This window comes from Leopardus geoffroyi, chromosome A1 (assembly GCF_018350155.1).
Source record: "Leopardus geoffroyi isolate Oge1 chromosome A1, O.geoffroyi_Oge1_pat1.0, whole genome shotgun sequence".
NCBI lineage: Eukaryota > Metazoa > Chordata > Mammalia > Carnivora > Felidae > Leopardus > Leopardus geoffroyi.
In genome coordinates, this window is record NC_059326.1 from 209134167 (window position 1) to 209147560 (window position 13394).

General features: G+C 39.9%; 1 protein-coding gene across 1 annotated transcript in view; it reads right to left on the reverse strand.

Annotated features, from left to right (window-relative positions):
• The window catches only part of WDR70 (WD repeat domain 70), a 301738-nt gene that overhangs the window by 49223 nt on the left and 239121 nt on the right, over positions 1-13394 (reverse strand). The window contains exons 11-12 of the mRNA XM_045439868.1: positions 3761-3860; positions 995-1079 (exon numbers count right to left, since the gene is read on the reverse strand). Coding sequence (XP_045295824.1) covers positions 995-1079; positions 3761-3860 — 185 coding nt within the window. The remainder of the gene's footprint in view (positions 1-994; positions 1080-3760; positions 3861-13394) is intronic.

The following is a 13394-nucleotide window of genomic DNA, read 5'->3' on the forward strand; positions in this document are numbered from 1 at the left end:
CCCCAAATAATTTGAGGTTTGTCAAGTCAAGCACCATGAAATGAGGAGCAGGTTGGACCGCTGGAACCTGACTGATGGCTAGAATTCAACAGCTCTTGTTATTAGAGATCTGGCCACCTGATTGTGAATAGTCTAAGACATGATCCAAAGAAGTCATGCAGTTAGCATAGCTTACAGCAGGCATAATAGTTCAAAAAAGTCTCATCAGCTATAAATTCATGTTTGTTTGTCCATCTGTTCGTCTTAACAGATAAATGCCATGGGCAATGGACCGCGCTAGAATTAGTGCTCTGCTATTACACTGTTTCCTGCACTTGGCGCCTCCATCAACTTCACGCTCTCCCTGTTGGTCATTATTTAACACAGATGTGAAATTTTATTTCTACATAAATAGAAGCTTTTGCTTAGGCACCAACTGTAGGACTTAAAGTTCAAATCCCACCTCAGCTGCCTCAGAAAAATCTTTACGTGTTTCAGTTGTCAACGTAAGACAATGGAGAGAACAGTGTTCAGCTACCTCGAGCAGGATGTTCTGACCAAGTGAAGGATAGTGAATTATTGACTGGAATTGAGATAAGAAAAATTGAGAAAACAATATATAATAATGCTCAGTAACTATGGAAAATTGCTTTGATGGAATGGGATTCAAATTTTAAAAGACAACAATAGGGAAGTTTACCCTGTCATTTATACATATTAAAAAAAAAAAAAACTCAATCCCTTAAAATATTTTTACTGCCCCAAGACCTATGTGTGTATACACATAAACACACACATACAAATACATGAACATACATCATTTCAACTTCCAAAGAATTTTATGGTCTGAAGAATGTGCAAATGAAAAGAAAAAATAAAATGCATCTTCAAAAACAGATTTCAAATACTCTTCATATTTCTTTTTAGAAGACATACGATATAAATTAACATTAAGGTGAAGAAATTTCTTGTTCATTCTCTTATGTTTATCAATTATTTAAAATACGCTACTTACATTGGGAACATGGTAGGAAGACCCGAGGCTGAAAAAAGTGGCTTATTAAACTGTCGAATGTCCCATAATTTCAATGTATCATCACCTAATAGAGGAAAGAAAAAGAAAAGACAGAAAGTGCATTGTGCAAAAAGAACTAGTTCCAAGCTTAGAGTTTGCTAACCTTAGTGTATAACTATAGGAAGGAAAGAAAGAAAAAAAAAAAGAAAAAGAAAGAAAGAAGCACATAAGTGTTTTACTTTTTTAACTGTTTGGGGAGTTTGAAAGTAGTAGATGTGAGAACAGTAGAAAGATATATGATAATGAACCGGTCTCCTAGAAATAAATTTTCCAACTGATGTAGCATCTGTAGGCTAGAAGGAACCCTGGAGAATCTACTCTAAGGAGTGATTTTACAGCAGCTGGCAGTTCCCCCAAGGTACAGTTGAACATAACCTGACTGCTTAAGAAGATATTAATTTAACAACCATCAGGACTGAAAATAGTTCAATTCACAACAGATTCTTTCTCCCCTTGGTGTGTAGATGAAGCTATCCATTAACATTAATGAGGGTGAGCCATGTGATTCCCTTCCCTCCAGTGTAACTCCACCTGTGGCTATCACTCTTCACTTTGCTGGGGAGTACAGCTTTTCCAAGCTCTTTAAAGTATAATGGATATTCTTCTAAGAATCACTTTTTTATATTTCTATAGGGCTACTAACTAATATTCTTGACCGGAATGAAAGCCAAAACTCATATAAGTAATGTCTTTGCTGCTCTTTTTCCCCCATGTCCACAGCTGAGACCCGCCTCAACCCCTTGGGTCCAATAAGGAATCAATATCAGGTGCAAGTGAGGTGAGTGGAGAGTTCAATAAAAGTCTCCCCTCTCTCCCAAGTGACTCTTCCTCTGAAACACAACTTTTGGCAGGTGCACTAATCCACAACTGGCTGGACTGGGGTCCTGCTTATATTGGAAGAACTTTGTAAGATTCACCTTTTTGCTTTTAGTCTTGAAAAAAAAAAAAAAAGATTACATATCCTCACAATTCTCAAACAGTAAAAAAAAACAAAACAAAACAAAACATTAATCTGCATTAAAGAGTTTAGCTAAACTGGCAGGTTCTGGAACTAGCAGGAACATCTTACAACACCCAGGGACTCTGCTGAACTGACTTCCATCTGTCATATTCTATACACTCAGGAAGAAAAAGGATGGAATATAGTATACATGTTGTGTTGGCAACATGGTACCCAACAGCTATTACAGGACGGAAGGGGAAGGTAAGAATTATCACCAAAATGGCTTTGACTGAAATGGAATTAGTCCTATACTTCTAGTACTTAACAACTGGGTTGGGGCTGGCCTGTTTTAGAATCCTCTGAGAAGAATTTTCAAACTACACTTCTCTTATTCCCCTCTTGTCTCCCCACTGCACGTTGGAGATTTGGGTACACCTTCTAAAGGGGCAAGAGCAAATGTGAGAATTTCTAGGTGAAACATTTATCATTTGAAAAACTTTCCCAGAAGATTCAGATACAGACTCTTGGGGTAAGAACCACTATTTGTAAGTAAAGAGTACACATAGTTTTAATTAAGAGTCATCTCAGGACTTGAACAGGTTAGAATTGATAAACCAAAATACATAGTTTATAATACCCACCTTTTCCATATTTACCATAAATAGAAAATACATATACATGTGCTTTGATTTTTTACAATTATGTAAGTAAGGGTAGTTTGGATATAATAGAGAAGGCTTCCTCAGAGGACAGAACCTGAATACAGTCCCCGAGGTACACAGACATGGAATGGCTGAACTGAGTGAAAGCTGTACCAAGTCTCTCCATCTCCCCCTCACTCCCACTACTCTCTACACCAGGTTGCAAATTCTTGCAGGAAAGGAACTCTGTCTATGATGTTCACATTGTATACCCAGCATCTAGCATAATGGTAACTCAGAGTAGTTACTCAACATAATATAGTAGTTGATGGAGTGAATAAATGACTGAATGTAGTGTTGCTAGATTAACATGGCCTATGGAATAAAGACTAAATCCTTTATTTGATATTTAAAGCCATCTGTAACATGGCTCCCACCTACTTACTCTGCTGTTTCTTTCCCTCCCCACAAATGGGCCTCCAAGAAGATCCTCAGTCATGTCCCATACTTCACGTAATGCTTTACTCATAAGCCGTCCTTACTATTCTCTTATCTCCTTCAGTTAACACTTAGCTTATCCATGTGAGAAGGATTCGGCAAAAAGGTACAACTCATATTCAACCATATGAGTGTGGATAAGTAAACTTATAATATGGTCACATAAAACTATATAGCTATTTAAAAAATGACACCCAGGTATACAACTTTTTTTTTTTTAACTGAATTGTTACAGTGTTTGAACTGGAAAAAAAAAAATTAATGGTGAGCTAACAGAAGACTCTAAATTTAAAAACAGTATAGAAATACTGTAGAAAATCATCTACAAAATTCCATAAAGTAGAGGCAAAGGTCATCCTTGGAGGCTTCAAACTCTGATGGAATTTGAAGCTAAAATAAAAACTCAGGCAAAAAAGTACATATTTCCTAAATTTGACTTGACAACTTCTAATAAAACAATTTTGCCAAATTGGATATGCATTTTAATGAAAAAGAAGACTGACAAAGTTACATTAACAAAAGCACAGCTACCTTTACTGTTAGGATATTAGTGTAACATTTATTAGGGTTAATTATGATCATTTTATATATAGAAATACATCCGAAAGAAAGTTTTTAACCTACCTCCACGAGAAGCAAGGACATTACCATCATAGGAAAAAGTCACGCAGGAAGTGTCTGTTCCTGGGTCATGAGCCTGTTTATAGTGGAATTTAGGATGAACCTGTTTGCAAAGACAAGCAAAGTGTTAATTAACATCTCATCTGAATTCAAACAAGAACATTTCTGTGGCAAGAGTATTTTACTCTATCATCTAGAAAAGGATATATGTAAAATATTAATTTCATTTGATTATAGTTTTCTTTATCCTGGAAAAAAATTCAAATAGTTTCCAAAAACATCCATTTGCTCGAATAATAAAAAAGAGATTAAGTAAGTCCCATCTTTCAGACTGCCTTCGCAAGCTCTGAGCAACACAAGATCAACTCAGTATTCAGTTCTTATAAAGTTATTGGGACCATTTCCTATAGTTATCTGAAAGAGTAATATAAATAAAAATTACAAGTGAACATATTATTTATTAAATCAAATGTATCATTGTAGGACTGCCTGGCTGGCTCAGTCAGTAAAGTGTGTGAATCTCGATCTCAGGGTTCTGAGTTTAAGACCCATGTTGGGTGTGTTGCCTATATATATATGTGTGTGTGTGTGTGTGTGTGTGTGTATATATATGTGTATATATATATACACACACATATATATATGTGTGTATATATACACACACACACACACACATATATGTGTATATGTATATATATATATACACACACACACATATATGTGTATATATACACACACACACACACACACACACACACACACACATATATATATAGGCAACACACACACACATATATATATATATACATATATATATATATATATACACATATATATATATATATATATATATATATATATATATATATATACACATACACACATACCACTGTATTTCTAGTATATGCCAGACACTGGGCATGTGGTTGTAGGCCTTGAACTCTCTTGTATGTGCCTGTAGGATAACGTTGTTGCAGGGGAGGAGGAGGGGGAGAGGTAACCCTGCCGCAATGCTAATCATACCCTAGGCACTCCATCCTCTATGGTCTCGTCTACTTCATTCTCACAGTCCACAAGTTAAGGTTCTACTATTATCATCTCCATGTTACATTTGAGGAAACTGAACCCCAGAGACTAAAGTTCCTTATCTAAAGCCACAGAGCTGGTAAGTGCTAGAGCTGGGTACATGACCCAGGAGGCCTGCTCTTAAACACTACTTCTTTTCTGGTGATGTGTGTTAGTAGTCTTTTTACTCCTAATATTGCTTCTTCACAGGTAATGACTTCTAAAAGTAACTCTACGATACTAATCCTGTCACTCAGTTATGACTCAGTAACCAGCACAGGCTAGGGGACTAGGGAGTCAGTTATCCCAGATCTACCAGGCTGGAAAATTCCACTGAATGGACAGGGACACTCCTAGTGACAACAGCATGTAGGTCTCTGCTAGGAGCCACAGGTATAGGAATACAAGTGACCCCATCTCCTTTGCTCTTACCTCAACCCTAACAAGAATTGGTCACAAACCAGAGCTTCCAGCAATATCCCCGATGCCCTGTCAGTGAGCTTCCACCTAAAGGCTTCCAGTAATGAGGAGCACAGTACCTTACAAAAGCAGGCTGGATTTGTTTTTGTTTTTGTTTTTAATAATTTATAAATACTGAGTTAAATTTGTCTTCTCTCTTCCTCTGACAGTCTTAGAAATTGGTATTAAACATGGCTATCATGCTCCTACGTCTCATGGGTACAAATAATTTGTTGATTCAACTTTTCTTTTTAACTGGGTGTCAACTGTATGGCAGACATAATGTTAAGCAGGAAAACACGAATGTGCAAAGATAAACATGGCTTCTTTCCTCAGAGAGCTGACAGACAGTCCCCTCAAAGAACACAGTTAAGCATATGAAGGGACAAGTGGTACAATGGGGATGTGAAGAGTCATAAGTGAGCACTGAAGAGAGATGCCTAATCTAACGCTGAGAATGGGGGAGGGGGAGTGGAGGAAGAGGGGCAAAAACAAATCCTGTGACCCAGTGGATGAAAGTATGAGTTAGCAGATGAAGGAGCAGGATGCAGAGGCAAGAACGAGAGTACTGTGTTGTAGTAGACAGAATTTTGACCCCCATGACCTCTTCCCTGCAGTGTCATGCCCATAAATATGTCACTCTACATGGCAAAAGGGACTCTGCAGGTATAACTAAAGTTACTAACTGGCTATCCCTAAAATAGGGAGATTATCCTGGATTATCTAGGTGGGGCTGAAGTAGTCACATGAGTCTTTGCAAGGAGAACTTCCTCTTGGCTGAGGACAGAACAGGAAGCCACACAGACATGACAGGAGAGTACGTCCAGAGAGGCTGGAAGAATGAAAAGTGTTGGACTCTAAAGATGTGTCAAGGAAATGGGTATCTGATTTCTGCCAATAACCAGTGTGTTTGAAAGAGGACTCTGAACCCCAGAAGAGAGCCACATCCTTGGCCAATACTTTGATTTTAGCTTGGTGAGACCCTAAGAAGAGAATCCCACCACACCATGACAGACATCTTACCTAGAGAAATTGTGAAATAACAAATTGGTGTTTTTTTAAGGCACTAAATTAGTGGCAATTTGTTAGGAAGCAACAGAAAGCTAACATGTGCATAAAGGTAAGAGAACTGGTTGGAGTCAAAGAACTAAAAGAAGCGAACCATGACTCGAGGGAAAGGTGAGGTGAAGGGCTGGTGTGAGCAGGGCCTCGATTACCAGGAGCCTTGTGGGCCATGTTCAGGACTTAGATTTTATCCTGAAGGCAAAAGAGAGCTGCTTAATGGAGTTTACTCAGAGGAGGACATGACTAGGTTTGCTTATTTTAAAAAGATCATTCTGGACACATGTGGAGATAGATTAGGAATATTTTGTTCCTCAGAAAAACAAAACTCTGCTACCAAACTCAATTAGGAAAATCTGCCAATTGGTCATATTTCATCAAGTCTTCAACTACTAAACTCTAAATAAAACTTCTGAAAGAGACTGTAGGGGTAACAGTTCACCAAAAAGCCTGTGCTACCTTTGGCCTCTCAGTGAAATTAACTTAGGTTTTTCGTGGGGCTTTTTTTTTGATTTTTTTTTTTTTCAACGTTTATTTTTGGGACAGAGAGAGACAGAGCATGAACGGGGGAGGGGCAGAGAGAGAGGGAGACACAGAATCGGAAACAGGCTCCAGGCTCTGAGCCATCAGCCCAGAGCCTGACGCGGGGCTCGAACTCACGGACCGCGAGATCGTGACCTGGCTGAAGTCGGACGCTTAACGGACTGCGCCACCCAGGCGCCCCTCGTGGGGCTTTTTTTAATGTTTATTTATTTTTGAGAGAGAGTGCGAGCACAAAGGAGAGGCAGAGAGAGAGAGAGGGAGACAGAAGATCTGGAACAGGCTCTGCGCTGACAGTAGAGAGCCCAGTGTAGGGCTCAAACTCACGAACCGTGAGATCATGACCCGAGCTGGAATCGGAAGCTTAACTGACTGAGCCACCCAGGCGCCCCAACTTAGTTTTTGTGTATTTGTTTTAAATATTTTGTTTATGTTTACTGACCCCTCATTTCAGGAGCGGTAAGGCAGTGGGGTACAGTAAAACGAGCAGTGGGCCAGGACCAGGAGATAGGAAATCTAGACTTAGTTCAGTCAAAAACTAGCAGTGCGACTAGGGACAAATTAGCCTCTCCAGATCACAAGTCAGTCTTCTGTTAAATAAATGGACTGCGTGAGACGATTTCTAGGGTCTCTGATAGCTCTGTGATTCTTAAGAAAAAGACAAAAACTGGTATATATAAGTATATATAATATTTTCTAATTAAACTAACTGATCAATTATGTACTTTTTTATTATTAATAGGACAAAAGAGATTTTGAATGCCAATGTTTGACCATAGAAATACATATATACATAGATGTGTATAAACACATATACCAGTAAAGTGGGATACAGAACCTTAAAAGGTACAGAATCCAAGGGAATCCTATCATATAAGCTTCAGCATGAGCTCAGTGGCAGCAGGTTGCTCCCTGTGACAGTCTGACTCTCATCCTTGTTGCTCAGACAGGGGTGAGATGAAGCTGCGAATGTGCTGTTTCCTAAATTGGTCTTGCTTCTTTTTACTGCCCTGAGTGGGATTCTAATGTTTAAAGACATATAAGGCACCTGGTACACAAGCAAGGAAAAAGTGCAATGTTTCAAAACTTAAGGAAAAATTCTGCTGGATCTAACAGGTGACAGTATAACTACAGTACAAGGAACTGAATGGCAATAAGGTATTATGACCACAGGGGATTTTGCCTTAATCTAGTAAGAAAGGATTTTACCCAATATTCATCTGCCACACTTTTATGCTTTTAGGTCTCCTCATTCAGGTACTCCTTGGTTTGTTGTTGTTGTTGTTGTTTTGATTGTTTTTTAGACTTCATGCCCAGTGTGGAGCCCAACATGGGGCTTGAACTCATGACCCTGAGATCAACACCTGAACTGAGATAAAGGGTTGGACTGAGGCACCCAAGTGCCCCCATTTAGGTACTACTTTAAAAAGCCACTCTATTGGAGGTTGGGTGTTTTGAAACTTCTCCAATTCATTGTTTATAATGCAAAACGTGTGAATATATGCCACAAAACGAGTCCCACCTTGTCTTTGTGACTTCCAGTATTTTCTATTGCCTTATCGATATACATCTCGGTACAACACTCTTTTAGAGTGACAAATTGCTGCATATTAATGACTAATATTTCAAAGGAGAGACTGCACTCAAAATTTCTAAATCATTTCCTTTTTTTAAAGGACCCAGTAAAGGGGCACCTGTGTGGCTCAGTCAGTTAAGTGTCTCACTCTTGGTTTTGGCTCAGGTTATGATCTCACAGTTCGTGAGTTTAAGCCCCGAGTCAGGCTCTGTGATGACAGCACGGAGCCTGCTTTGTATCCTCCTTATCCCTGTCTCTCTGTCCCTCCTCTGCTTGCTCTCTCTTTCTCTCTGAAAAAAATACACTTAAAAACTTTTTTTAAAGAACCCAATAAAAGAAAGAGACAAAGTGTCCTCACTTGAGATGGACAGCTCACAGATTTTATGTCAAAAGAGTTCAATTATTAACTTCACTTTAACCAGTAACAAAAGTTTCTTCTAATGATACAAAATAGATAGCCAGAGGGGATCTTAAACTTTTGTAAAATATCAACACTTGGACAGTAACAATGACATACACCCTCACACTCTGGAAACAGAGTCAACCTGACTAAAAACACTTCTGGCATAATGTGGGAAATCTAAAACTGAGACTTCTCCTTTAGCCTTCTCCTTTAACTGGTTTTATGATCATCCGAGGCAAAGAACATCGTTCTTTAGGGAAACGGAGATTATTAACTCCTTTATATAGGTTTCCTATCCTTGGGAGTGCCTTATGTTATGATTTGGAGAGTATCAAGTCTCACATGTGCATAATGCTGGAAAATGCAAGCAGAAATGCTAGAGTTTTAAAGGCCCTCTCCTGAGATATAGTACAAACTCCAGTTGGTAAAAATGTCCTTATATCCTCTCTTTGCAGCTGGTCAGGAGCCTCTGGCAGTACAAAACTCCATACATTATAAGCAACAACCATCCATCTCTGGGTGGCTCTAATTAGGAACACTTTTCTTAAACTGGGTCCAAGACTCCTTCCTAGAATTCCAACACCTACTTACGGGTCCTGGTCCTGTCATCTGTGGCTATGCTAATTCTAGTTTTTCTTCTCTAATGCAGTCTGCCAGAATCTCCAAGAAAAATATGACATCTTCCACAAAGTCTTAAATATAGCGTTCTTGAAATCCTAAATGTAATCCAAACATTCTGTGGTGCTACCAATGGTCAGTGAGTGTACATCCGGGGGCTGCCGAGATCTGTCTCAATCAATGCAAGAGGAACAACAGCCCTCAAAATGATCAAAACACATTTTGTAATTAATAGAGACAGTGGAATTAACTATTTTAAATGAGAGGATTTAAGTGAATTGCTGGGCTGAAAATAGAGAAAATTTTAATGGAAAGAATATTGGTCCTACAGTCAAGCTGACTTCACCTAAATTTTCAATTTGACACATTTTAGTTTGACCCTGGCCAAACTGCTTAATCTTACTGTTTCTCAGTTTCTTAATTTTTAAAATTACACATCTTCCCACCCCTAACTTCTCCTCAACTCCCAAAGACACCCTGTTATATCTGACCTACTAATTCCTGCTTATGTCAATACCACACATACATTAAGTCTCTCATAGGTACCTCCTTTCATAAAGCTGCCGACATGCAACTATGCTAACAAAACACAAACTCCAAGAGCAAGATGAAGCAAATCCTGGGCTCTCTAACAAGCGAGGCGTACTAGCATTTGTCCTCTCACATCTAGTTCTAGGACCCCCTCAATGGATATAAAATTCCTTTCTCATTGGGAATCTATTTTCAAGCTTAGTGACAACCAAGCAATTCTGTATTTTCAATCACATGCTAGAGTTATACTGGGATTAAAAATATGCCAGGATTTTTTAAATGGCAATATGAAAAGCCAAATAAATGTACGTCTAGATGGAACATAACTTGCTCCTGTTTCTCTGATTTTGGAGACCTGTAGTAAGGAGAATGGGGAGAATACATACGAAAGAATAAGAACTGTCACGTGAACATGCTTTGCCATTCCCTGCTCCCATGAAGCCTTCATTCTAGTGAGGAAAAACAGACAATAACACCTCTCCAACTGATTCTATGACATTCAGGTTAATATATTGTATGAAAATATGGCATAATGATAAAAAGCACAGACTGTGCAGCCAGACTGACAAGTTCAAATCCAGGCTTCACCGCTCACCACCCATATGATCTTGGGCTAGCTAATCTCCCTATGCCATCTATTAAATGAGAATAACAATAGCACCCACTTTAGCTGTTGGGAGAATGTAATGAGTTAATGCAAGTGGCACACTCCTTTGCAATATAACTTTGCTACTCTTTCCATCAAAATGTGCCATTTACTTCTTAAAACCTGGGGTCTGGGTATGGACAAGTGACTTGTTTGGGCTTATAGGACACGTAGCCACAAAAATGTGCCTCTCACACTTCCCACTGCATAAACTGCCACTTGCCCTGCTTCTGTGACTTGGCCAGGCTTTGCAAGGGCTGCTCCCAGCCAATGACTGAGCACAAGGGATAAAGGACTCCTAATTAATCTGAGTGACATTTTCCTGACATTGTGCTATTAGTCTGAGACTCTTTTTTGCACAGCCCTCTTTTTTCTTTTCCTTTAATAGAACAGCTTTTTTGAGATACAATTCACATACCATGGAATTTGCCCACTTAAAGTATGCAGGTCAATGATTTTAGTATTTTCAGAGAGTTGGGCAACCACCACCACGATCAATTTTAGAACATTTCCATCACCCCCGAAAAGAAACCGCATACACATTAGCAATCATTCCCCATTTCCCCCCTAACCCCTCAGCCCCAAGCAACCACTAATCTAGTTTGTCTTTGTATATTTGCCTATCTGAACATTTCATATAAATTAAATTATACAATATGCTATCTTTTGTGCCTGGTTTCTTTCACTTAGCATCCTGTTCCTGAGGTTCATCCATGGTGTAGATATGTATCAGTATTTCATTTCTTTTTATTGCCAAATAAGATCCCATTTTATGAATGTACCACATTTTATTTATCCATTCATCATTGGATGGACATTTAATACTCCTTCCTTTCTTGTCTTTCATAGAGGTATGGGCTATATCTTTCCAGATTTCTCAGGCTCCCTCCCTTTTTCCCCTTACAGGCCTTTCCCCAGTAAATCTCATACGTTTAATTCTGGTCTTGGTGTCTGTTTTAGAGAATCCAGACTAACACAAGTGGTGCCATGAATGATCCAACAACACAGCGGCTAAGATAAGAATGTGGGACTGGCTCATTCATTGCCTGGTAGGTAAAGAGGACACTGTCCTAGGTGGACTATGAGGTACAGATACACTTTAGCACCTGGTACTGGTTCAACTGCTACAGATTTCACTGGAGGTGACCTGGGAAAACTTCATGGGATAGGGGAATGTCCTTCTGGGTACAATGTTTTAGGCATTTAAAAAATATGGGAGGAGAAATGCCTACAAAGATGATAGTGTTGGCTGGCTACTGCTAGGTCATACTGATACCCTACAGAGGGATAATGAGAAACTGAGGGTCATTAACAGTTGAAGACTACATGGGAGAGTCAGAGGGCCAACCGTAGTACTTTTTGAAGAGGCCCTCATCTCCTGCAGTGGAAGAACAGACACAGCCGAGCAACAAACAAAAGAGATCTGGTGGTTAGATTTATAGAGCTCCAAAGACATTTAAATGCTCAGCCAAGGCAGGTCTGCTATTCTAGGGTCAGGGCTCTAGTTGGGAAAACCTGAGACCCTGAAATATAGGATAGGATATCTGGATGGAGGCCCAGAGAATGCTGGATCTGCAGATCGCCCTCCCCCCACCCGGCCGCCCTGGGAACCCTCACAGTTTAGAGAGGTGGCCAACTCTTGCCCTAGTAAGAGCTAGAAATTCCTTTGTTTTGAAAGATGCTACAACTTCCTCTTCCCCACGAGGACCTGCTCCTACCTCCTCCTCTCCTGGCTGCTAGGCCAATAACTAGGGTTGAATCCCAGGATTACTCATCTGGGGAAGTGGCTGAAAGGAGGAAAGAGATTACACACCAAAAGAGATACAAGGATTAGCTAGCAGCTACTGGCGGGAGCCTTGACATGCCTTGAGTTTAAATTGTGAAAATGCTTAATCAAGGGAGCTTTGACATAAGGTTAGATAGGCAGGATACCTTGACTGGGGGGGAGGGGGTCAGATTTTTGGAAAAGGACCCCAGGGAATTGGGCAAACAAGCTGCTAGGATGCTGTGAGAGGCCTGGAAATGTGATGGCCAATGGTGAATGAAATCAAAACACCCTGATTGCCCTAGCAGAGGACAGAAAAAAGAATAAAAAGGCTTGGGGGAGTGTGCATGCTGGAATGGATATATTGTGTCAAGCTAGAAAACACAGATTATTATTTTTCATGGGAGGGCCCAGAAGAAATACCATTCACCAAGGCCATGCATAGGTGAGACGGCCAGCATCACCAAGAAGTTCAGGGGCAGCTCTCCTCTGCATCCCAAGGCTAATGTCATGGAGCTGGACCATTAACACCCACGGGATGATGAGGCCTGAAGTAATAATAGCCAGATCGCAGTACTTAATTACTAGAAATCAAAAGGCTGCAGTTACCATAATATAAAGTATAATGACTGGAATCAGAGAGGCAGCCAAGGGGGCTTGATGTGGAGGGAGCTGTGGAGAAGGTTGGCAGAATATGGCATTCCTAGGGGGCAGAAGAGATGGGCAGACAACAAAGGTACTGCTTAATCTCTACCATCAAAAAGAGACGAACAGAGGAGGCTGAAGGTGGTCACCCCAATAAAAAGTCATGATCCCTTGTTCTGTTCCCATAGCTGAGCCTATTTTCAGATCAGGAGCTTACTGACTACAGAGATAGCCAGATCCCCAAGGAAAAGGGCAGTGCTACTCAGTGGAGCAGTAATGCTCCCAGTCCTTCCACAAAGGGACTACTGACTGCAGACTTAATCTAGT